Source organism: Misgurnus anguillicaudatus, chromosome 19 (genome assembly GCF_027580225.2).
Source record: "Misgurnus anguillicaudatus chromosome 19, ASM2758022v2, whole genome shotgun sequence".
In the NCBI taxonomy this organism is placed as follows: Eukaryota; Metazoa; Chordata; class Actinopteri; order Cypriniformes; family Cobitidae; genus Misgurnus; species Misgurnus anguillicaudatus.
Genome location: NC_073355.2, coordinates 37,437,990 through 37,464,384, shown reverse-complemented (window position 1 = coordinate 37,464,384; position 26,395 = coordinate 37,437,990). Strand labels below are relative to the sequence as shown.

The following is a 26,395-nucleotide window of genomic DNA, read 5'->3' as shown; positions in this document are numbered from 1 at the left end:
TGTCATGTTGTTTTTGTTAGTCCGTTATTACAGTCAACTATGTGAAGTGAAATGGAACCCAGACAGCACGTTCAGTCTTACCGACGTCGGCAATTGGAGGGCACCAGCGGCAAAGTGTCGGTTGGGGTTTTTCCCCTGCACACAGAATAAAAGTAGGTGGGTAAACGATCGGCGCGATGAGTCTGCAGCCGGAGATCGGCAGAGGAACCGCGAGCAACCTTTATGCCGACCGCGCCTCTTTTTTTCTTCACTAGATCTACGCAGTTGTTGGTCCACATCAAGCCGGCAGTGTAAGCGCGAAGGTATGTTGATTAAATATGATTGTGGAAATGTTTTCGATAAACGGATGACAGAAATTGGCGTCGGAGGCAACGTTACATGTTTTTAGACTTGGTTTGTTGTTATAACTGTTGACTTGGGGTGCGTTTCCCAAAACCATAGTTGCTAACCTGTTGTGTTAGCAACTAGTTGGTTGGCAATGGAAAATAAGCAACATGGTTTTGGGAAACGCACCCCTGGTTAGTTATTATTAATATGTTCGCGTATTAAATATTTTTCAGTGAGTTGTTTTAGACAGTATTTTTGACGTGAGGGGATCGTTCGGTAAACAGTTAGGTAAACGGTAATAAATTGACGGACTGTCTTTTGTCTACACAAAAAATGACATCTGTCATTTTATAATATCAACCCCTTACACTCTAAATGCATTTTTAATGATTTTGTCTAAGTGACATGCTTAAAATTAAAGGCAGCTCTTGTTGTGCGTTTTTATGGTAACGTTAAAAGTAGACCTGTCAATCAAAGAGCTAGTTTAGTACAAGTGCACAGCCACTGTAGACAGTCAGACAAAGTGGTTATTAAGTAATAAAGTGATAGGAAGTAAGTGTTTTTGGACACACACCTATTCATAAAATAGAGCCTTTATTTAACCTTTGTAATTTAGGCAAAATAAAATGTCTTTTCTGTTTTTTTCACTCAGGTAAATACGATGAAGGCTTGGTGGCCTCCAGAACCTTTTACAGCCCACGTGATCAAAAAGCTTGCGCGCGCATTTCGGCCACGGAAGTGTTGTTGTTCCCCAGTGGTTCTCTAACCTGTTAGCAACTCAGAAAGTTTATTAAAACGGTTTCCCAGCATCAAAATGTCTGGTTGTTGCGTTTGGTTGCACTAATATAATATACTAATATACGTATATATGTATCTGGCCACTTTATATTTGGCCATCTGCTAATGTCTTCTATCCACTCCACTATAGTACACGGATCTGGTAGATGTGTTGAAAAAGTTGATAAGTCAACTTTTTAAAATAACTTTGTCTGTGTTACTTCACTGCTGATTCTTACCATACTTCCGTTGCCAAACTGCGTGCACCTACGTTGCCACATCATCATTGTGTACAAAGAGTAAAAGGGTCTATAAAGACTCATACAAAATACTCCAAAGTTTTTTCAAGAGGACATCACCCAACCCATCTAAAGGATGAAAACAATACTCTTGTTGAATACTACATGAGACAAGTGAGAGTGGGGGGATATGTTGTTCTGATGTTACTCATTGTACTTTCTATGTTCGATGTGATCAATATGAAAACTAATCTTTGTAAAAACTTTTCATTTACAGACCATCCTGACTTAGATCACCATCACCACCATCATCCCCTGCATCGTGCCCTTCATCAGACACCCAAAATGCACCACAAACATCACAGGCGAAAAAGAAGAAAACGCACAACAAACCTTCCAAAAAACCCTCCTCCCCCTTCCCTCCTACCTATGGCTGGAAACAACATAACAGTTGGCAAGTTGAATGAACTATTTTGACCTTAAAGGCTTATTTTTTTATCTTATTCACTGTATCCCCATAGTTAGATAAGTGCATACATACTCCTTTCATCTCTGTGCGTGCCGTAACTCTGTCTGATGCACCCACCGCTAGCTTAGCTTTGCACAATGACTTGAAGTAAATGGCTCCAGCTAGCATGCTGCTCCCAATAAGTGACAAAATAATGCCAACTTTTTCCTGTTTGTGTGTTGTGATTTGTATGGTCGCGACATGTACAAATAACAAGGTCATGTGAGACACAGCCATCTGTTGGTCATATGCGTGCAGGGAACGGTATTCTCAGAGGGCGAAGCCCGGCTACTTGGGTGCAGTGATTTGCTAGCAGCACCTGAGAAACCCCCGGTGAGGAGCAGAGAGTTCGGTCAGAGTTGTGCAATTACTCCCCCCAAGTAGCAAGTTCTTCACCTTCTGAGAATATAGTTCCCAGTATGTATACTGTTAAAAGATGGCTGTGTCATGACCTTGTTGTTTGTACACGGTGTGACTAAACAAATCACAACACATAAATAGGAAAATGTTGCTGTTATTTTGTCACTTATTGGGAGCAGCATGCTAGCTGGAGCCATTTACTTCAAGTCTTTATGCTCGGATGGGCTGGCGGTGGGTGCGTCGGACGGGGTTGCGGCGCGCGCAGAGATGAGGGGGTATGTGTGGACTTATCTAACTCTGGGGGTTACTGTGAATGAGCTAAAATCCCAAAAAGTCAGCGTGTTCCTTTAAGTTTCCATATGTCCATTAGAAAATTGGAGGGATAGTTCACCCAAAAATGAAAAATAATGTCATTAAGGACTCACCCTCATGTCGTTCCAAACTTGTAAGACCTCCGATGTTTTGTGTTTGGTCCGAGAGCTTTCTGACCCTACATTGGGGGTCTATGCACGGTGTGCTGTCCATGTCCAGAAAGATGATGAAAAGCATAATCGGGGTTGCCATTTGACATCAGTGGGTCAGTTGGAATGTGTTGAAGCATCCAAGGTGCATCTTGGTCCAAAAGTGACAAATTTATTCAGCATTCTCTTCTATGTCTATTGTGTAGCGCATGTGTCTGACTAAAGTCTTGTGACGCAGATGGCGTGTTATCCTCAGATATGTTTGTGAATTTTTTTCACATTTACAGCATTCGTCTCCCTCAGACTGTAAACGAAGCTCGGGCGCACAAAAAAAAGCGGGGACGCACCTAATAACACATCAGCCACGTTGTACGTCAGCTGCGTCACTGCAGTCATGTGACTTTAGTCTCGTGCGCGTTCAAAACAGAACCGGAAGAGAAGACAATGCTGAATTATGTCGTAATTTTGTTATTTTTGAACCAAAATGTATTTTCGATGCTTCAACACATTTTAACTGACCCACTGATGTCAAATGGCTACTTTGATGATGTTTTTTTATTGCCTCTCTGTTCCTGGACAGTGTGCTGTGCATAGGTTTTCAACGGAGGGTCAGAAAGCTCTCAGACTAAATCTAAAATATCTTAAACTGTGTTTCGAAGATGAACGGAGGTCTTACCCTCATGTCGTTCCAAACTCGTGAGTCATTAATTACATTATTTTCATTCCTGGGTGAACTCCCCCTTTAATTACATGCTCATACTTTAATTATGCCTGATAAGAATTTGTAATATTTGTGTTTAAACATTTTTCGAATTTTAATCCTTGTTTTTAAATGGCCATGACAGTGACAAAAAGGAAGCAGCCTTCTCTAGCCCACCCAAGTTTCCATCAAAGGAGCAAGCCTAGTAAGACATTTTATGTGTATAATGCTGCACTTCTCATACAGCGAATATCAGATGTAGATATCTAAGGTGCAAATCTTATGGTTGATGTGCCTTTTTTGATCATCTTTCTGTTGTAACCTTTTTTAATCTTCTTGAAGTGTCAGTAAGAAGAAAGCTGGCTAACCCTCCCACCCCTTGTTTAACTCCTCCAGCCCATCCCACATCATTGTAGAGTGAAGGTAAGTGTACCCTATATAGTAAAATGCATCAGGTCCCTAAATTCAAGCAGACACAATGTACTCCACAGGTCCACAGCACATACCATAGTTTGATGTTTCAGAGATATGATTTTTGAGTTTATATTAGTAGTGTGATCAGTAAACCAAGGTTTTCTGTCTTTCCAAGAGACTGCGGTTAATATTCAGAAAGAGGCGCCGAGAACTGAAGGCTTTCCTGACTGTAAGCCATTTAAAACGCAGACAATGAAAACACTGACACGTGTGTGTGTGTGTGTGTAGAAATGTGTGGCAATTACTCAACCCACTGACATTAGTTTATCTAATTGTGATAAACTTGACTTACTGTTCACTCCAATAATTTCGTTTTTCTGTATTTTCTAGTGACACCGAATAATAACGAAGGCCTGTGTGCTTTGCAGCAGCCTCCACGTCACCCTCTTCCAGGGCTCCGTCAGAGGACTAACGATAGTAAGATATTTTACATGTAATGTATGAATCTGCACTTTTTACTCAGAACATCATACTGAGGTAGTAAAACAATACATTTCAGAATAATTCAATAGCAAATGAATTGGGGCCAGATTTTAAAATCAAGCTGGATCTGGGCCATTTGTGTTTTTTCCATTTAAGTGATTACATCAGTGAATGAGGACCTTCTTCGTACTGAATGTAAGTTTCCGTTAAATATGTGATGCATAGACCCTTTTACAGCCCACGTGATCAAATAGTTTGTGCGCGCATTTCGGCAACGGAAGTGTTGTTGTTCGCCAGTTGTTCTAACCTGTTAGCAACTCAGAAAGTTTATTAAAACGGTTTCCCAGCATCAAAATGTCTGGTTGTTGCGTTTGGTTGTACTAATATAATATACTAATATACGTATATATAAAGAGTTTGGTCCCAAATAAACGCCATTTTTGAAAAAAAATGAGTTGCTGCCAGAATCAGTATTATATCAGGTCAATATTAAAAAGTAAATTCTTAATTTTAAGCAAAATCCAATATACGCCGTTTTATTCTGTCATCTTTTCTCCCTTTTTTCCCAAAATGCAATAAACGCCACTCCTCCTTTTCTACAGAATGCCATAAATCCGCTCCACAGTTTGCAGCGCACCATTGCAATGTAAACAAACAATGGCGGCGCGTTGAGTACACGGAATACTAGTTTTCCTCATCTACTTTGTACTTCGTGATCAACAAACAAACAAAAACAAAATAATACTTTAATAGCATTGATAAACCTGTGATGGTTTTCTGTGACGGGAAAGAAACGTAAGCCATCAACATCTAATAATTTACGCAAGAGACACTCGGGAGACGGGTGCTTGTTTGCCCGGGCCGACAACATCAAGTTTCTGTCATGCAAACACATTGACCCCAGCGGATCTTATGAAAAACTTTCCATAATTTTACTCAAAGTCAACGAAAATCGAGCAGGACCAAAACATTTTACAGCTGATCGCTGTGAAACACGTTAAGCGACGACGTCAAGTATAACCGCAGCAATGACAGTGTTCTTAATATCACAAAGTAAGTGTTTTGATTAATGCCATTAATGTTTATATTTTTAATTGGTGTATACCACTAGTCAACTAAATGAATAACATGGCAAAGATGAATGCACATTTATAAAGGCTATTGATTCAATAGATTTATAGCATTTTGAATAAAAACTTGTCATGAATTTATTGCATTTTGTGGAAAAAATAATCTGTTTTTATAATAAATCTTTGAAAATCAAGTTATGGATTTGGCCATCTGCTAATGTCTTCTATCCACTCCACTATAGTACACGGATCTGGTAGATGTGTTGAAAAAGTTGATGAGTCAACTTTTTAAAATAACTTTCTCTGTCTGTGTTACTTCACTGCTGATTCTTGCCATACTTCCGTTGCCAAACTGCTCGTGCATACGTTGCCACGTCACCATTGTGTACAAACAGTAAAAGGGTCTATTGGGTCTTTAAACTTGTGGCTGTAAGCGCACTTGAAAAGTTTGAGAGCAAAAAGCCTACATACTGTTTAGCAGTTTCACAATCTAATTTTATCATTTCATAGTGACAACCGTTAATTGGCAGCAGGAAGATGAATATGAAGGGCTGGGCTCTCCTGAACATAAGCTGTTTAGCATGCAGATCAAGAACACACTAAGACAGGCACACACACAATACACAGCGCACACACAGCACAGTCCTACATAAAATGGGGAATGACAAAAATGACAGAAAAAGTTTTAGAACCACTGCTGTGGGGTCACTTATTTAGCTCTGTTAGTTGGACCTGGGTGATGCTGTTCTTTGTGTAACGGGACTTTTTCTGTATTTCCTAGTGCCACAAGATGATTGGCAGCAAGACACACCCAGTGATGAAGGGATGTGCTCTCCTTAAATCACAGCCTATTCATCAGGTACTCCTGAGTAAGTCCTACAATGTGTTGAAACAACATGATTTTATTTTTTGCAAAATGCTCTGACTTTTCTGAATTGTCTTTTTAGAAACCATCCACGAAGATATATAGACTTTTGTGCTGTCTTATTTTTTTCTGTTGCTTATTACATTATTACATTTTTTTAGGTGCTGGGTTAAGAAATCCTGCCTACAAAGTTCCACTGAGGCTGATATAAAGATGACTGTGAGAAACTGGCTGCGGCTGTCTGAGCAGAGACAGGAATGGGGGCGGCAAAGGCGGGACAAGCAAGCATCTTAAGTGAAATAATTGATTGGACTGATTCTGGAGTATGACTTATTCTGGAGGGAATTTTTTATTTTTGTTGCAGTTTGCTATGGGACGGTTTCAAGGACAGGGATTAGACTAGTTCTAGACTAAAATAAATGTAAGAGCTGTCCAAACTGAAAACAACTTGCACTGACATATCATAAAATACATCAGTGTCTTTTGTGATGCTTCAAAATGCACACAAGTAATGTTTTTATTAAGACATGTTATTAAAACTAGTTATATTTCAGAATTAAACTAAGGCCTAGTCCCGGTTTAAGATAATCCCTGTCCGGGAAACCACCCCAAAGTGTAATTTGTGGAGTGTTAAAATAAATGAAACTGCCTTTGCAAAAACAAAGTAAAAAAAAATTTCCAGATGCCCTTCTGTTTTGTTATTTCTCCTGGAAAACTCACTGATCCATTTTTTTCTGTTAGACTGACATTTACCAGGTTGTCATATTGTGTATGAAATACACCCTACACATAACAATCACTTACTTTCAATTTAACTTTTTTTTGTCATAAAACCTGGCAACTCAAAAGGAAGCGGCTGCAGACTGCGCAGCCACGGACGGAGTCTTGCATGCAAGTGGGCTAGTTGCCTACTTCTCCACTAGCTCTTGTCAAATTGTTAGGGAAGAAATTTTATGATTAACACAACATAAACTGTTATTGAGGGTTGATTGTTGTTGATACACAATATGAAATGAGTTAGCCTGCAGGGGTCTCCAACATTGTGAGCAAGGGCTACAACAATATGTATAAAACAATCTGGAGGGCTACTTTTTTATTTATTCTACTCAAAACTTTTTTGTTTTACTTACTGATTTTATTTTATTTTACTTTTTGATATGTTTTAGTATTGTTTAATATGTTAACATACGTAAACCAAGCCAAGTTAATATAAAACATATGTATGTAATAAATAAATATTACAATTGAGACTAATAGAATGTGCTGGCACCATGGAGACCCCTGGCCTAAACAAATCAATTATATAACGGTGGGATCCTGACGCCTCGCTCCCTTTAACACTGGAACAGCTGCTTTATAAGCATGCCTTGACGTTTACAGCGATGCAGCCGAAAATCAGCTGTGTTCAATGGGAGAGCGAAGCGGATCGCGCCGCATATAGGTCATAATAATTAGGGCGGGTTTACGTTGGCTCACGGTCGGCGATCATTCTAATGCCACCATCTTCCCGATATCTTGCCTATTAGCTACCGATCTCCATAAGACATCTCACCGAGGCACTTTATGTCGGGCAAGTACATGCGCCCCAACGTCGGTAAGAGCTAAATTGCTGTCTGGGAACTGTAATGCGGCAAAGAGAGCTGCCTGGAACTACGTTCGCTGTGCGTTTCCCAGTTTAAGATCCTATACATTAAAATCTTGAACGTAGATATAAAATGCTCACAGAACGGAGGTTTAAAACACTGAAGCACAAGCAAACATACTGAATGGCAGTTAGTGGATTATATGAAAAACCGCTGGTGCGTCACACCGCTGGTGCAATACAAGATGTTGTTGTTTGACTCGACTGAACAAAGAAAGACATCAACATTTTGGATCACATGGGGGTGAGTAAATTATCAGGATTTTTTTAAGAAGGTGATGTAATCCTTTAATTTCGGTTTGAGAAGGACATTAATTTCAGAAACAGTTCTATTCCCAGAAGTGCTTTTGACCTTTAAAAAAATAAAAAAGTCTGTGTTGTGGTATGCAGGAACTGACTTAATTTAAACGCTTGTATATTTGAAAAAATTTACATGTATATTTACAGCTGGTCTATTCGAACGGGATTAGTAATACCTGAGCTAATTTCTCCCAACCCTTTTACAGAAGGTAAAATTCACCGTAATCTTTACTGACATTGCTTTACCCCACATCCCTATTCAAAAATGATCCTGTCCAAATAGTACTATAAGGTTGCACAAAGATGGGTGGTAATTGTAATCCTATGTAGTGGGCAGTCTGGGGCCATTTTTTGGCCCAGTCCAGCCCTGTTGACATTTGTTTAATAAAACCAGTTGATGTAGATCTTATGAGATGAATGAGATATTACCTGAGTGAAGACTCTTTACAGTGAACCAGCTGAATGTCCAGCCTGTAGATGATTTAACAACCTTACACATTAGAGTCACTGAATCTTCTTCAGTCAACCACTGCTGTGGAGAAACACTTAAAACTGTCTGTGGTTTATCTGAAAGTGATCAATCTCTCATGAATAACATGTTACACCTCATCTCTTCACACTAATAATGATGAACAAACATATAAACTCACCTGATGATACAGTCAGTGTAACAGCATCACTCATTTTAGTGTTTTGTGCACGTATTTTTCCTTTGCAGGTGTATTTACCACTGTGATAGTATTGAGTGTTGCTGATTTTACACTCTTGTCTGTCACAGTAGAACCGTCTATACTGGTTATATGGTTCTACAGTCCAGCTGTATGTCCACTCAGTGTCTCCTGTACCATTTATGTCACATCTCAGAGTAACAGTTTCTCCTCTGAACAGTTGTGTGTCAGGATCAAAACTCACTACAGGTTTAGGGCTCTCTGTGCAAACACAATGTACACATTTTTAACAAATCCCATTCTGCACACAAGATTCTGTTTGTTAAATATTTGACTTGTTATTAGAAAATGTTTAAATAATAGCCCATAATCAGAACAAAACATTTAATTCACTGTTTTTTGTCTTGGTGTTGACTGATCAGCTGAAATATATTAAAATATCTTTACACTAGCCTTTGAAAACTGTGAATATGGGCAGTGAGCAGGATGTAACATTTTGAGTTTATAGCATGATAACCCTAGGCCCTGTTTACACCTGGTATTAAGATGCATTTTGGCTGATCTGATTACAAGTGGATGAGAGAGCAATGACTCCATTAAAGTGAATTAGAAATAAGAGATAAGATTTTATTCATATTTTAAGTAAAATAAACAGAAATGGTATAATGTTACTCAAAATTCTATTTGTATAACTAGCGGAATAAAATGCTTGCGTCCGCACATTTTAAGGGGTCATATGACGTTGCTAAAAACAACTTTATTTGGTGTATTTGGTGTAATTCAGGTTTATTTTTTCACATAGGCTATTTTACATTATTGTTGCTCTTCTATACCAGGCCTTTCTGAAGCATGTCGATTTGTAGAAAGCTCGTCATTATTACCATGTTTTGTCTATCAATATTTTCCATGAAGTCATTGGCTGATGGAGAAACGAGTGAGCTTTTGGTTACATCCCTAAAGGACGTCACGTTTTCGACGGTGCTGTTTGGATTATCTATTATACTACCTCCCTATTTTAAATACAAACTTTGAAAGCGGGTTCATGTGTTTACCGGAACGTATTACCAGACGTTCATGCGAAATCTGATGTAAACAATAGACTATATATCTATATTTCACGGATTATACGCATTTGTGGACAAAAATGGTCATTGGATGATTCACACATCTGAAACAGACTGGATTCGACTTGTGATCTACCCAAAGGTAAAAAGTCCTGTTTATTTTTGCATGTTGTCATCCGGACTTCTGTCACAAAATACTACTGCTAGAACATCTGTATCTCATAACGGCTTTACAGGAGGTATGGCTTAGCTAAATGAGATGTAAATGAGCCCTAATATCTCTCCCGGGAGGGAAAAGTGTTAACTTTTCTTTCTCTATTTTCTTGGCTTTCTGTTTCTTGAATGTGTTACATTCAAATGGCCACAACTTCTCCAAATCTTATCAGATTTCCATGTGTTACACATCGTTGGAAAGCTTAGAAACTGTGAATAACTCAAAATGCCCCAGATCCGACTTGTGTCCCTACTTTCCATGACTGGTCACAAATACGACCACGTCCAGCAACAGCTTATTCACACAATGTCAAATAAGTTACATCCGGACAAGATCAGCTGAAAAACTGTCCAAAACAGCATCCCATTCATAACTTTTTACATGGTCAAATGAAGTTGTCATCTGGCTTTACCAATGCCCCAAAACCTGAGTCGATGAGGGTTGACCAACAGTCGGAGATCTTTTCAGGTTGACCAATGGTTAACGGTTGTCCGGGGGTGGGGGGGGGTGCCCATGATTAAACCGAGAGCCGGGTATGGTCTGGGGAGCTCCAGGGTGTCCATCTCAGGGTCCAGGGAGCCCCACGGCCGGGTTCGATTGTGTCCAACTACAGCCTAGTGGGTTCCCATCAAATAAGTTGCATTTGGACATGGGCAGGAGATCCACCTCCATGATCCATGGTGCACAACCCAACAAAGCCCTGTTGACCAGGGAGCCCCATGGCTGGATACGAACGTGTCCAACAACAGCTTATGCAGACAATGTCAAATAAGTTACAACCGGACAAGATCAACTGAAAACTCTTAAGTCCAAAACAGCATCCTGTTTATAGCTTTATTACATAATCAAAATAAGCTGTCACTGGGTTTGACCAATGCCACAGGCTCCAGGGTGCTCGACCCACCCATACATCGTGTAAAATTATAAGTTGTGATTTTCAAGGCAGATATTGCTAGGAACTATACTCTCATTATGGCGTAATAATCAAGGACTTTGTAAGGGAAAATTAAAAATTCTTTGGTTTTTTTATGCTAATGGACTACTCAGATTCTATGGATATGTAGTGCCAGACCCGGAGATTTGCTAAATGGATTCCAAAATTACAAGGGGAGCTGGAAAATTAGCATATTTTCAAAAAAAGTGGAATGTTCCTTTTAAGCGAGTCTCTGGCAAACGTGAGCGTCTCTTTTATCACAAACCCCTTCGAAGCATCTGCAGCAGGTTCGTATTTTGACATCACATGTGATGCACATAAGTATACATGTCGCGTCAAACACATTTTAACATGGCGAGCCACACACATGACGAGCTACATACATCTTGTGACAATCTTCGCATCGTGCGCCCTCGAAAAAGAAGTTACTGACCGCCACTGGATTAAATATGGCACCCTGATCAATGACATCTTAAATTTTATGTTGTCTCTCACCTTTAACATTTATCCACAGTACATCACTGTAGTCTGTGTAATAGTCTGGTTTTCCTCTTCCAGCTCTACACCAGTACTGACCTCCATCTGAAACACTATGGATTGTGTAAGAGTTTGTTTCTGTTGTTGTTGTCGTCTCAGTGTTTTGTGTGTGTTTGTGCCAGTAAAACTTCCATCCAGTAGACCAATGATCAATGTGACACTTCAGAGTGACTGTGTTACCTGTCAGTACATATCCTTCAGTACCTGATGTGAGTGTAGGTTTTGGTTTTGATCCTGCAAGAGAATAAAACACATTCAGATCTGCTTTAAACCCTAGGTTAAGGATCGTTTTATACTTGTAACTTGGAAGCGAGGTTATCCCTGATATTAACCCAGGGTTATAAAACCCTGTTAAGAAGCAGGTTTAGCCCTGCTTTTGTGGGGTTAACCCTGCAAACACATGCAGTATAAAACAAAGTGGGGTTAGAATGTTATGACCCCAATTAAACACAGCTATTTGAGGTGTTCAGGGTTGATTGATAATTACAGACAGGTGTGTAGGAGCAGGGTTGGAGACACCTGACCCAGGGTTCAGGAATGTACACCCTGCCAAATAAAACAGCATACCAGCAAAACCAGCATTATGTTGTTTTGGTGCTGGTTTGCTGGTGGTCATCAGCATGGGAATCTATGCTGTTTTTTTAAGCAAGGCAGTGTGAAACATCAGATTCTGAATACCCAGGGTTATCTCTTAACCCCTGGTTAAGTATGAACAGTGTGAAATGTGAAGTGGATAACTCAAGATTCCATTAACCCAGGGTTTATTTCTAGTGTGAAAAGCCTTTTTGAGTCTTTATTACAGTCACATCACAGACTGCTTACAGGTACATGAAAGATTAATTGCATAAAACAATATATTTCTGGGAAATACAGGTATTTGCGCCATTAAACCACACCACAACGTCACCTGACCCGGAACAAGAAGCTTCAAGAGAGTTTAAAAACGAACAAAGTCTGTGTGTGTGTGTGTGTGTGTGTGTGTGTGTATTTGTGTAGTTGGATGTTATTTAGATCGTTGATTGAGGTGGAAACGAAGAACCGAGGATGGTGCCATTCTCTTTGTGCTGTTTGTTACATGGGTTACTAGGGTGACAATGTATCCCAGGTAACACATCCACTTTCTAAGATGTTGAACTAATGCTGCGTTCCAGGCAACCGGTAACCCGTAGCTCACGAGTTCAAAACCACGAGTCACGACTCTGAACTGGGAGTACATCGATCTAGTACGAGTTCACGGGTGGGAAGTCACGAGTTTGACTGCCGTTCCAGTGCACTTTCACCGGTAGAAGGTTGTAAAAACACGAGTTACAGGCTGCCTGGAACGCATATGGTCGTGAGTTGTGGTTTTGAAGTCATAACTCACGGGTTTAAAAGCCTGCCTGGAACGCAGCATAACTTCTACGTCCTGTAAGTGCTCATTCCCTGACACTCTCACATCTGAAATACCTGCACGCACTCACACATTTACATACAATATTTATTAAATGTTAGTAACAACGTTTGTGGTTGCTTAGCAGGACAAATATTTATTTCTAGCTGAGGTTTTGCTGTCATTTAATAGAGTATATGCCTTATTGTGGATTGAAAGGTATTTTTGTGAATTAACTTCTGTATTAATAAAGATTTTTTATGTTATGTGACTGAGATGATCAAGCAATATACACAGATGAACTAAAGCCTGTGAATTTACTCTCTGATTAATGGTAAACAGGGACAATGTGTTGTCTTTCATGTTTTAAATTGTGTTTCTATTGTAACATTTGGTATCTGTACTAGCTGTGGAGCATAATCTAATTGACAAGATTAAGATCATCTGGCACCTGAACACAACTTTATTATATTATTGGAGTTATATTGTGTATAAAATCCCATTGTGGGACAGGCACCGTTACACAGTAATTAACACATTTGAGATGCCTCAGTCTTTATTTTCCATGTTTTACGGTAACATTGATATCGAACTCACCTTTTACAGTGAGATGAACATCAGAGCTTGATAGTGAAGTCTGTGGTCGTCCGTGTATCACTGCACTACACCTAAACCCGCTACGATCAGATTCAGAAACTCCAGTGATGGTGAGAGAGTCTCTGTTTACAGTGTAACGCCCAGAGTTAAACACTTCAGTTGTGTCTTTATACCACAGATATCTCCAGTTTAATGATCTGTACTGATCCTCTATCTCACACTTCAGAGTGACTGTCTCTCCAGTGAACACAGATCTGTCTGGTGTTACTATCACTGTAACTCTGGGTAAAGCTGAGGAAAGAAGAAAATAAGGTTTAAAAACTCACACCACAGACTTTTAACAGATCAAAGATCTTTATGATCAATCAAATACAACAATATATTTCTGGTCCTTTTAAACAGTAAAATAATGATTCTATCAATTAACACACATGTTAGGTGTATTTTTTAAGACATTGATATTGAACTCACTCTTCACAGTGAGATAAACAGAAGAGCTTGATAGTGAAGTCTGTGGTCGTCCATGTATCTCTGCACTACACCTAAACCCGCTACGATCAGATTCAGTAACTCCAGTGATGGTGAGAGAGTCTCTGTTTATAGTGTAACGCCCAGAGTTAAACACTGAAGTACGTCTGTAAGTCCACAGATATGTCCAGTTTAATGATCTGTACTGATCCTCTATCTCACACGTCAGAGTGACTGTCTCTCCAGTGAACACAGATCTGTCTGGTGGTACTCTCACTGTAACTGTGGGTAAAGCTGAGGAAAGAAGAAAATAAGGTTTAATTAAAGCTCCAAGCAGCGATGTAAGGGCCCATGGCCACTGGCAACCGATGGCTTTAGGAAAGCAGTGAACAGTGGGCAATATGCATTTAAGTCGGTAAATATAGGAGGAATGTGGCAATGGTATTTTGATTTGCCACACCTCCTGTTGACAGCAAAACTGAAGAGTGTATATAAATGCCTTCAGTACTAGAGTCTTATTAAAAATTAATTAGAGCACAGATTGAACACTGTATGTTTAAACTAATGCAAAACATGCCTGTTCATGATGCCAGCAGGTGGCACTATGACTGTAACTGAATATTGCCATGTAAATGTGATTAATCCAGGACTCTTAACAATCATGGGAAATTAGGGAAAGATTAAAAATGGCATAATCTGTGTTAAACATGTCACTTCCTGTTGCTAGCTGGTGGCGCTATAACCATTTGTAACTATTGTCACCTCTGTGCTCGGACCATAATAATAACTCCTTGAAGAACAATAGGGTCCTTGCCAGGGCTGGATTATCCATAGACGGGATTGGATGAGTGTCCTGGGGCACCAGGCAATGGGGGGGGCACCAAGGGCTCCAGATTGCGACCAAATGGAGTTTTTGACACAGCGGCAGCAGCTTTTTTTGTGCGCATGCCTGTGACAAAAATACGGAATCCGTGTTTGGGTTTCTACCACTCAAACGTTTTATGTCACCATGCGCTTAATTGAATCTACCAATGGGTACACAGCCCCGCATGAAGTCAACACATCTCACTCAGAACCGTGAGAAGACGTACTTGTGTGAGTTAAATTGGACATTGCAAAGATAAGACAGCGGGAGAAGTTTTTAGTTTTTCCTTATGTTTTAGTTTTAAATGCTGCTGTTGTCTGCTGTTTACAGAACAAGTTTGTCTTGTTTCCTATTAAGTAGTATACTTCAGTATACTTCTTGAAGAAAACAAAATAAAAAGGAGTTCACATACTGTATCTGACTTCTTACATTCATCAATATAAATGTAGCAATGTGCAATTATAAAAAAGGATGCAATGCATCGTGATGCATCATGATGCATCGTAACATTGACTTGAATCGAATCGTTAACTTAATAATCGGAATCGAATCGAATCGAGGAACCAGTGAAGATTCACACCTCTACATTCGAGTTTACTATGGTAAAAAACATACACTTACTGCCTCCAGCTAATAGATGACATATGAGAGTTTCCTCATGTATACCAGTGCGCTCTCCTTCAAGATCCGTGCGTCATGTGCAGACCCATCAAACACATTAACGAAAGCCTTTACTGTTCGCACAAAAGGTATAATAGTTTGCAGATTCATTATAACAGCTCAAGTTTCAAACTAAATTAAATGAAACCTTTTAATAAGTTCTCTACAGTGTCTTTGTAAGTAGCCTATTTATGTATTTTATTATTTAATTGGCGGTCTCTCTACCATGCATGAAAGCACATTGCTCGCGTATCCTGTGCATTAGACGCGCATATGTCTTGTCACATTTCATTATTTTTATTTTTGCCATAGAAAAAAGTCAATAATTTATTCTTACGCCTACCAATGACAAGATGTAAGTTTAAGTCTCAGACGTGCGCTACGTCTCAATGGTGGAACAGGTGTAAATTCTACATCCGACGTAAAGCATATTTTACGTCCAGAGTGGTCTTAAGACTGGGTTTACGCCCAGCTGGTGCAACCGGCCCCAGGTGCCCAGTTAAGGAAAATTTGATAAAGGACGAGAAATGTGTTAAGGATACAAGTATGTATTTTCCATGGCATTCATCTCATTACAATATGCTATCTGGATATAACTTATCGTTTAAGTATGTATCTTATGCCTAGAATTAGTCAAGGGGTTTGTATGATTCTTGTATGATACTTAAATCAATTGTGCAACTACATAGAGTTATGTCTATTTAGTATTTTTCAGTAATGCTGTTATTTTGGCAAAATTGTAAATAATTGCATTGCAGTCTGAATTAAGTCTTAATTTTTTCACCCTATGGCACAACACTGTGTTAATCCGGGCCTGGGCTGGGTTTCCCGATAACGATTGAACTTAGCCCTTAAGAGCGCTTTCTACGAGCTAATTAATGAACATTCGTTGTTCATTTACGTGCGTTTCCCAAAGATGCGCGTAAAACGATCATTCGCAGCTGGGTTTTAAGTGCTACTTACAAGTCGCTATCCATTTGTCAAGTGCTGAAATGTCATCAATAGAATGACTCGAATTTGTAGCAGAAGCTTGTTTAGGCTAATGATCTTCAGCCGATGTGCACTAATATTTTTTAATAATATATTTTTATTATTGTTCAATGACTTTTTAAATGTTTTAATAATTTATTAAATATTATTTTCCGTATTTAGTTAGGACTCTTCCCACTGCGAAATACCTTCTGCGTTTCTATTATAGTTTCTATTATTATTATTATCTGATGTTTATTATCTATGTTTATTTATTATTATGGATTATTGCATTGTACCGTAAATATTTATTTGGTTTCTTTAATTAGATGCCATTTCCCTTCAAAACACTATTTAGATGAATTATAGCAGCAATCAGTATGAACCATTTATCAATTTGCTTTTACCAAAATACAAAAAACTTTTACCAACTTGTACAAAATACGTTTTCCTTCTTTATTAATTTATGTTTAGATTTAAATTTGATTTCTCATTTGAATTTTAAATATATTATATTATATATTTAATATAAAATAAACAAAGAAGAACCCAATAAATAAATAAACATTTAAACATTACATTATCGTCATTGCAGGAGTGCAATTTGCCGGTTGTCCTGCAGGTGACCTTGTAACTCTGTTGACTTTTGACTAATTTCGGTAAAAACTTGTTTTCTATACCAAGAAAGTGACAAGATGAAAACCACTACTTTCTATTACAAACTTTTACACAGCATCTATAACATAAAAAATTCAAATCCATAATGCAATACGTTTTTAAAGTGCTTTAAATCTATTGAATCAATATATAAACGTACATTCATCTTTGCAATGTTATTTTCATTAAGTTGACTAGTGGTATACACTGATTAAAAAAAACATTAATGGCATTAATCTAAAAACACTTGCTTTGTCATATAAAGAACACTGTCATTACTGCGGTCATCCTTGGGATGTCGTCACTGAACGTTTTTGACCGCGATCAGCAGGAAAATGTTTTGGTCCTGCTCGATTTTCGTTGACTTAAGAGTTAAATAATGAAAAGTTTTTCCTAAAATCCTCTGGGATCAATGTGTTAGCATGACTGAAGCTTAATGCAGTCATATGAGAACAAGAAAAGACGGCATTTTTCCATCGCCCGTATGGCTTACGTTTCTTCCCCACTACAGAAAACCACCACAGGTTTATTCATTCCAACAAAGGTATTATTTAGTTTTTGTATGTTTGTCGATCACGAAGTACAAAGTAGATGAGGAAAACTAAGATTCTGTGTGTATTCAATGTGCCGCCATTGTTGTTTACAGTGTGTGGAATGGTGCGCTGTGATTTGTTGAGCGGATTTATTACATTCTGCGAAGAAGGAGGACTGGCGTTTATCTCATTTTAGGAAAAAGAGAGAAAAGATGACAGAATAACACGATGGATATTGGTTTTGCGTAAAATTAGGATTTTACTTTTTAATACTGACCTGATACAATACTGATTTTGGTGCCAACTCATTTTTTGAAACCAAACTCTTCATTTATTTCTCTATTTTAAAGACACTGATGTTGAACTCACCCTTCACAGTGAGATGAACAGTAGAGCTTGATGGTGAAGTCTGTGTTCGTCCGTGTATCTCTGCTCTACAGCTGAACTCATCCTGATCAGATTCAGTAACTCCATTGATAGTGAGAGAGTCTCTGTTTACAGTGTAACGCCCAGAGTTAAACACTTCAGTACCACGTTTATACCACAGATATCTCCAGTTTAATGATCTGTACTGATCCTCTATCTCACACTTCAGAGTGACTGTCTCTCCAGTGAACACAGATCTGTCTGGTGTTACTCTCACTGTAGCTCTGGGTAAAGCTGAGGAAAAAAATAAAGTTTAAAAAATCACATCACAGATCTTTTACAGATCACAGATCTGAATGATAAAATTAAATTAAACAATATATTTCTGGTCCTTTTAAAACAGTGACAATGTTTCTGACAATTAACACACACGTGAGATGCTTCCATCTTTATTTCTCTATTTTAAAGACACTGATGTTGAACTCACCATTCACATTGAGATAAACAGAAGAGTTTGATTGTGAAGTTTGTCGTCCGTGTATCTCTGCACTACAGCTGAACTCATTCTGATCAGATTCAGTAACTCCATTGATAGTGAGAGAGTCTCTGTTTACAGTGTAACGCCCAGAATTAAACACTTTATTTGTGCCTTTATACCACAGATATCTCCAGTTTAATGATCTGTACTGATTCTCTATCTCACACTTCAGAGTGACTGTCTCTCCAGTGAACACAGATTTGTCTGGTGTTACATTGACTGTAGCTCTGGGTAAAGCTGTAAAGAAAATAAAATATTTACACAGGGCTTAAGGACACACATAGTACACTACAGGGCTGGACTGGGGAAAAAAACGTCCTTGGCATTTTGGCCCAGACATCTCACTACATAGTATCACAAATACCACCCATCTTTGTGCAATATCAAAGCCATATAATGATTACGTAGAAAAGTATAAGAGCTGACACGTCACATTACAATAAATGCAAGCACTGTAAAAGGCTTTGCAGGTTTTAAAAACTGGCCAATTGTCTTAGCCAGTGTGCACAATGTGTAAACTAACCACTTTATTATAACACTGAGACCTGATAAATGTTACAATGTAGTCGCAGGTTCCGGCAGAGCCACGAGTCCCATTACAGTGTTTGCAGAATATTTTGATCACTTTTTTCTGAACACGTTTTACCAATTCCAAACCACAGCAATTTTAATAACTATCTGTCTTTTTTGTATATATCTTTTCCTTTCATCCTATTTTTGTGAATTTGGTGTTTGATTAAAAACTGTGATTAAAAGTTTGATGCAGCTACCTAATAATTCTGCCCACATTTTATTGCAGTGTTTTGCAAACAGCCATTGGTCTATCACTTGTGTTTTTGACTGTGTTTTATGAAGGGGATATCTAACGACAGTGTTTTAAAAGCAATTCTGCTTACAGCAGGTCCACTTGCTTCTACCTTGTCTCTTATTTTGACAGACACCCACTGACGCTGCATGCTTCATAAAAAAAGCACAAAACATTATTAAGATGTCATTGGGCTTGCCAAATATGAAATAAAAAAGAACCAATGGGCTGCGGATTAGCGTCATTCATTAGCATCATTATTGACAGATTAAGAGTGCTTGTGCAACGTGTCATCACTAGGAGAGAAATCGTGCTGTAAATACAAATGCCAGATACTTCATTTATCTACTTTTATTCTCCAGACAAGTCATGATTAAAATGAACACTAGATGTTGTTTCGGTTTGCTAGCCTTCGCTTCAGCGTGTGTTCACCCAGCCATCCCCAATCGATAAACTGCTATATTTTTAAAAGTCTTTCAACTCGTACAGTCTGACATTGACGGAAACTGAGATCATAAAGTGTGACATGGACTTAACTACAATCTTGTTCCCACAGTGTGGCAAGCAACAATCCTAAAGGACTATTTAAAATCGCAAAGTGTACACCGGGCTTAAAGTTAAAGACAGGTGTAGCTTATTGCTATCAAACCAAGAACTTGGCAAAGCTCCAGAAAGACAGACACCTAGATCTCTTTCGAAACTCAGAGTCTTTTCTGGTAAGGCGTCTCAAAGGCTCTGCCAGTGTTGCAAATTGTGAAATAAATCTACTGCTGTAACTGACAAGTCCAAGAAAGCTCTGAACTTCTGAAGTGTTTTGTGGTTCTCTTGCCTCTGCCCAGAGATGGGCACTCGAGTCCGTGACTCGGACTCGAGTCGCACTCGAGTCGCATTTTTAAGGACTTCAGACTCGACTTCAGACTCGAACTGAAATGACTTCAGACTTAACTCGACTCGACATAAAAGACTCGTGAATATTTTAAAATCAACTCGAGTCTTTTATCCTTAACTACTGATTTCATTAAAAGGATTATGTGTGTTTTTTTGTGTATGCTGTACTGCAGTAAACGGGATCGGACCGGACCCTTATTATAGAATTCAATGACGTGCGGCGCGTAAAATCTGAAATGTGATAAGAGTCTTATAAAGATGGCGGGACCGGCAGTGCCATATGTTCTATCGTTCGGTTTTTTAAATGTTTTGGACGGCATTTCTGGAAGGACAGCCACATGCAAAGAATGTGGAAAAACCATAAAGGATACTGGGACAACAACTTCGAACTTTATTAGACACCTGAGAACACACCCACAAAGGTTAGTCACGTTAACTCTGCTCGCCCCATTTGGTTTCCATCACCATAATTTTATGCTCATTTTGAAGTATTGCATCAAAAAGGATTGATGGAAATGCCAAATTTCGAATAAAAATCCCTTAATGCGCAAAAAAGTTTATACGCTCGCTTGAGGTGGTTTTTGATTTATGACAAAAAGAGTACATGCGAGTAAAGGGAGATGGAAACGCATTTGTTGAATTAACTCTGATGTAGCGAACATTAAATGTGACTGACCATCTAGCTGTTTCCGCCGGAGTTGTCTTTACCATATATGGGTCTTGGCGTCGTCGTAATATCCTTGTTGCTAGTGCCTTCGTCAAAAAAATGCGCATTCCTTCTTCTGTGTACTGTACAGGCAAGCATTAAGTTTAGGTAATTACAAGCTGCACGGCTAATACATTAATAACTTGCTCCATTGTGATTACATGCAGTTATGTCTCAATTTACCACACGAACCTTGTTTTGTTTACTGCTGGTTACTAGGTTACCAATACCACCATCATTCGCTCGCTCGCTCGCTCGAGAGAGAGAGAGAGAGATTACAACCCGCACGAGGATGTAGGCGTCCTAAAGCATTCTTTATTTCATATTTTCATTATTAATTCAGTTACTGTTAGTTTAAAATGTATTTACCTCAAACAACTATTCATCATTAAATGGGGTCAAGAGATTTAGTTTTGACCATTATTTTATTATGAAAATCCTATAGTGAAAATAATGTCTTCATTCTTGTCAGGAGTTATAAAAATGTAAAACAGAGTACATACCTATAATCTGAAATAAGACTCTCATCGCAGTCATTGAGAAAAATACTATGGTCATCATGAAAGCACTCGGCAAAACAACGTCCATCAGGGGTTTTAATTCATGTCAAAGTGTGCATATTTGGAGTATTAATTCAATTATGTTTACTTCAAATTTCTGAGGCCAGTTTTATTTAGTGTAAAAAATATGTTTAATCTCAAGGTAAAGTTTGATTAGTTTTAACTAAATAAAAGTGTACTTTTACATGTGTTTTACATGTATATTATGTACTGATAACTGTTTTGTCTAAATAAAAAAGGGTATTTACAGAATTTTTAAATGGACCTTTTTTCCCCTCGGCAATGCATGAAATGACTCGAGACTCGACTCGGACTCGTGACAAAAGACTCCAGACTCGACTCGTACTTCAGTGATAAAGACTCCAGACTTGACTCGGACTCCAGCTGAAAGACTTCAGACTCGACTCAGACTTCAGATGAGAGACTCGTGAACATCTCTGCCTCTGCCACAGCTCTGACTCTCTCATCAGTGGGACCAATGCCTTTTTGTGTGAGCAGAATTCCCATGAAATTTAAGCGATCAATGCCAAACTGACATTTTGAATGATTCAGGGTTAACACGCACTTTACCAGACCCTTCATGACGGCATGTAGACGTTGCTTGTGTGTTTCATGATCAGCTGCGTGAATAATCACATCATCTGAGATGTTTTCAACAGAGCAGGCGCTATCTCATGTTAGTATTGCTCACTTCCAGAAGATTCTCCAAAAATGATACCGTTTGTATCTGTATACCCCATTATAGACTGAAAATGTTGTAATCTGACGAGACTGTGGTGTCAACTCCTGTTGATGATATCCCTACTTGAGATCTAGCTTGCTAAAAACCTTGGATACATTTGTGCTTTTTAAAAGCTCATCGAGAGTGGGGATGGGGTATCGTTCTCGGATGATTGCTCGATTGGCTTGTCGCATGTCAAGATACAGTCTTATTTCATTATTAGCTTTTGGCATGATTACCACTGGATTAACCCATGGTGTAGGCCCTTTCACTTCTTTGATGTCCATTTTTAGGAGTTCTTTTATCTTTTCCTTCATAGGACCCCTCAGATTAAACGGTATTCACCTTAAAAGCTGTGCCACTGGCTGAACATTCGGGTTTATATATATAAGCTGATTTGTTTGGTTTCCAGCTTACCAAGTCCTTGGAAACCTTCCGGGTATTGTGAATGAAGCGTTTGTTTGAGGTCCGTTATTTCTGCAATATTTGTGCCTATCTTCACCACTCCAAGTTTCATAGCAGTATCTCTCCCCAATAACGGTTCTCCAGTCACAAGAAACTCAGCAGATACCATCTGGTTGTTGATTCTAGCTTTTAAATATCTCCCTAAGTGATCATTATTACCACATCAATAGCACTGTTTATTCCCCCTACTGCATTCTGCATGTTGTTTTCCCTTGAATTTTCCTTTCATTTCCTTTCCTCCTTTTTTCCAGATGCGATTCACAGACTCACCAGATGCGATTTGTTCTTCTATCTGTTCACAGAGCGCAGCAACCTTCAATGTGCAATTTAATGTGAGATTAGGTCCCTCTTTCAAAAGTTTGCAGCCCAAAAATGTTGACAAACATTTGCCTACTATGGCATCCCAAATTTGATCATTCATCCCATCCGCAAATGCACAGTCTCTTGCTTCTCCAGGATTTTGGGAAAATTTATAAAATGATTGCCTACACAATATTACGATATGCATACCCATTATGTACGCATGGCACAAAGTATGCATTCATAGCTGTGACGGTTGCGTTGTAATAACAGCATCTTCCGTGTAGGTAGGGTTGAGAAAATATGCTGAGCATCAGGTACAGCATGATGCAAAAGAGTGCTCTGCGTCTCAGATGAACTTCCACTGCTACGTCCTCCTTGATAATTAGTCCTTTTCCGTGCGTGTAAAGTTTAAATGATGTCAGCCACCTTGTCCATCTTGGACCAAAAGTTGTGGGATCTTTGTAGCACCTTAAACATAGGAATACCTGAATTTTTTTTCATCATGTACAATCAGTACTAACATCCACACGGCTGCATCCTCTTTGCCAATGTTGTGTATTGGTTTTATACCTTTAAACCTTGTTTATCTTATTAACTCAATCACACGCCAATCAGGATTCTGAACAGCATCTTAACCTGTTTTCTCCAGCACACTACACACATTCAACATCTGGATAGCAGCATGAATTGCACTTTAATTTCTTTTAGATACAGAGCATCATTTGAATACATGACAGTACTGACTACTGATTCCTATGTTGGTCCATGCTGGTCACCAGCAAACCAGCACCAGGTCACAACATATGCTGGTCTTGCTAGTATGCTGTTTTTTCCAGCAGGGAAGTTTTAATAGAATATCTGTTGATATCTGTTGGAAACCAGACGTTCTTTATTTTCTTAAATTACAGACTTCGTCCTTTGCTTTATTGAGTTAAACAAGGTGAGGTTAGTTCTCTTAGTCTGTATGTCTCTTGGACTAACCTACATCTAACATTGAGTGTACTACCATGGATAACGTTATTTCAACTGTGTTTTTCACTAACAAAACAACAGGCCTATCAGAAGAGAGGCTCATAAATATTACATATTACAGGCCAAAACGACCTGTTCTTCTTGTCTTTATTTATACATTTTACAGATATTGATAATGAACTTACCATTCACAGTGAGATTAACAGCAGAGCTTGATAGTGAAGTCTGTGGTCGTCCGAATATCACTGCACTACAGTTGAACTCATCCTGATCAGATTCAGTAACTCCAGTGATAGTGAGATAGTCTCCGTTTACAGTGTAATTTTCAGAGTTAAACACTTCAGTACTGCCTTTATACCACTGATATCTCCAGTTTAATGATCTGTACTGATCCTCTATCTCACACTTCAGAGTGACTGTCTCTCCAGTGAACACAGATCTGTCTGGTGTTACTCTCACTGTAGCATTGGGTAAAGCTGAGGAAAGAAGAAAAATAAGGTTTAAAAAAAACGTCTCGGGTTACGTATGTAACCCTTGTTCCCTGAGAAGGGAACGAGACGCTGCGTCGCCATAGAGACGCTTTGGGAACGCCTACAGCGTGACGGCGTCTGAGTATGTATATCAAATCCGACCAATGGTTGGGCGTGACGTCATAGACGGAAGCCAGAGAGCATAACTACGGCAGAAAGGAACGCCCACTTTATCTCGCATAAGCCGAAGCGGGTATTCAGGCACGCCGGAAGTATGGCAAAGGAGACGCAGCGTCTCGTTCCCTTCTCAGGGAACAAGGGTTACATACGTAACCCGAGACGTTCCCTTTCGAGGGAACTCGCGCTGCGTCGCCATAGAGACGCTTTGGGAACGCTATACCCAATCCGCCAGACTACAAGTGCCTGTCTGTGTGTAGAAAGCACAACTGAGACCAAAGCACAACTAAGACCAATGCACACGATCACCAGGAATAGAGTTGAGATCCAACTCAAAAGTGTACAAAAGTGAGCGGTGAGGACCTGCCTGCCGCATCACAGATATCCTGGATCGAGGCCCCTGCCCATAGGGCCCTATATGCTGCCATACCTTAAGTTGAAAGCGCTCTGACGGTTAAAGTAAAGGCCCGTCAAGAGGCTTCATAAGCACATGGGATAGCCTAGGCTATCCATCTACCAAAAAGCTGCTTGGTGGACGGGAACTCAGTCCGGGCCGAACCGAAGCATTAAAATTACTGCTCTGTTCACCGCCCTCTGGCTAAATCCTAAAAAGGTGGAGGGCTGAAAGCCTGCAATATTATGGGGCATGGAATATTATTCCGAACCTTAGACCCGTAATCTGACCTAGGGTAGAAAGCCGTCACCATGCCTGGAGCGAACCCTAGGCAAGAGAGTGAAGCAGAGAGAGCCAATAAAATTCCTACCCTCAAAAGGGAGGTAATAGCTAGGAGAAATATAGTTTCCAGAGTAAGAAACTTTCTGAAATGGTATCAATGGCTCAAATGGTGCCCCTGATAAGTCCTCCAGGACCACAGACAGAATCCCACGCAGGGATCCTAAAATGACTCGCAGGCCTCAGCCTCCGAGTGCCACACAGGAAACGCATGAATAGATGGTCTCTACTTAATGAGGGACCGACCACTAAGGTATGAGATATAGCTGCCACATAAGCCTTAATGGTCAAAGGAGCCAGCCCTGCTGCAAACTGCTCTTATAAAAACTCCAGAACTGTACCAAGGGGCAGTTAACTGGGTCATATAAGTGCTCTTGGCACCACATAATTAAAGTCTTTCTTCAAATGCGTATAATTTCCTGGTGGAGGGAGCTCTGGAAATAAAATAGTCTGCACAACCTCAGTTGAGAGACCCATTTCTATGAGTCTGTCCTCCTCAGAGGCCAGACCCAAAAACTCTAGGCAGGGGTAAAACACAGTGCCCCTTGCCTGAGACTACCGATCCCTCCAGATCGGCCCCTGAAATGGGGAGCCGTCTAGGAGGGAGACCAGGTTCGAAAACCACACTCGGGTCAGCCAACACAGGGCTACAAGCAACAGCTGTGCCTGTGCTGCCGGACTCTCTCCAGAACTCCCGGGAGCTGAGCAATTGGGAAAAACACACAGGAGGCCCTCAGACCCTTCCTGTGTCATGGCAACCAGTCCGAGTGGAACTGGGTGAAAGAGGGAAAACCAAAGAGTACAATGTGAATTCTCCTAAATTGCAAACAGGTCAGCTTTCGCTTGGCCGAACCTGAGCCAAATTTGCTCCCCCACATGTGGATGGAGTCTTCATTCCCCAAGCTCAACGCCTACCTCAGCAGAACGTCTGCTCCATGTGGACTTACATAGATTGACCTTATGGTCTTCCATAGCCACTTCCCGGCCTTAGAGGGATGCATCCGTCGTAA

General features: G+C 39.6%; 1 protein-coding gene and 1 long non-coding RNA gene across 6 annotated transcripts in view; one reads left to right on the top strand and one right to left on the bottom strand.

The window, feature by feature from the left end:
- Window positions 1–26,395, bottom strand: part of LOC129425517 (vascular cell adhesion protein 1-like) — a 90,749-nt gene that overhangs the window by 42,556 nt on the left and 21,798 nt on the right. The window contains exons 5-10 of the mRNA XM_073856659.1: window positions 24,191–24,481; window positions 18,535–18,822; window positions 13,530–13,820; window positions 11,522–11,797; window positions 8,797–9,075; window positions 8,576–8,713 (exon numbers count right to left, since the gene is read on the bottom strand). Of these exons, the coding sequence (XP_073712760.1) occupies window positions 8,576–8,713; window positions 8,797–9,075; window positions 11,522–11,797; window positions 13,530–13,820; window positions 18,535–18,822; window positions 24,191–24,481 (1,563 nt within the window). The remainder of the gene's footprint in view (window positions 1–8,575; window positions 8,714–8,796; window positions 9,076–11,521; window positions 11,798–13,529; window positions 13,821–18,534; window positions 18,823–24,190; window positions 24,482–26,395) is intronic.
- Window positions 54–6,891, top strand: LOC141351119 (uncharacterized). 5 transcript variants are annotated; one of them, XR_012359339.1, is made up of 10 exons: window positions 54–302; window positions 980–1,517; window positions 1,621–1,797; window positions 3,518–3,577; window positions 3,715–3,795; window positions 3,962–4,015; window positions 4,177–4,263; window positions 4,426–4,464; window positions 6,121–6,208; window positions 6,366–6,891. It is a non-coding gene; the product is annotated as an uncharacterized lncRNA (long non-coding RNA). The 5 variants fall into 5 exon arrangements; XR_012359341.1 differs by lacking the exon at window positions 3,962–4,015; XR_012359338.1 differs by lacking the exon at window positions 4,426–4,464 and having other exon boundaries at window positions 6,121–6,198.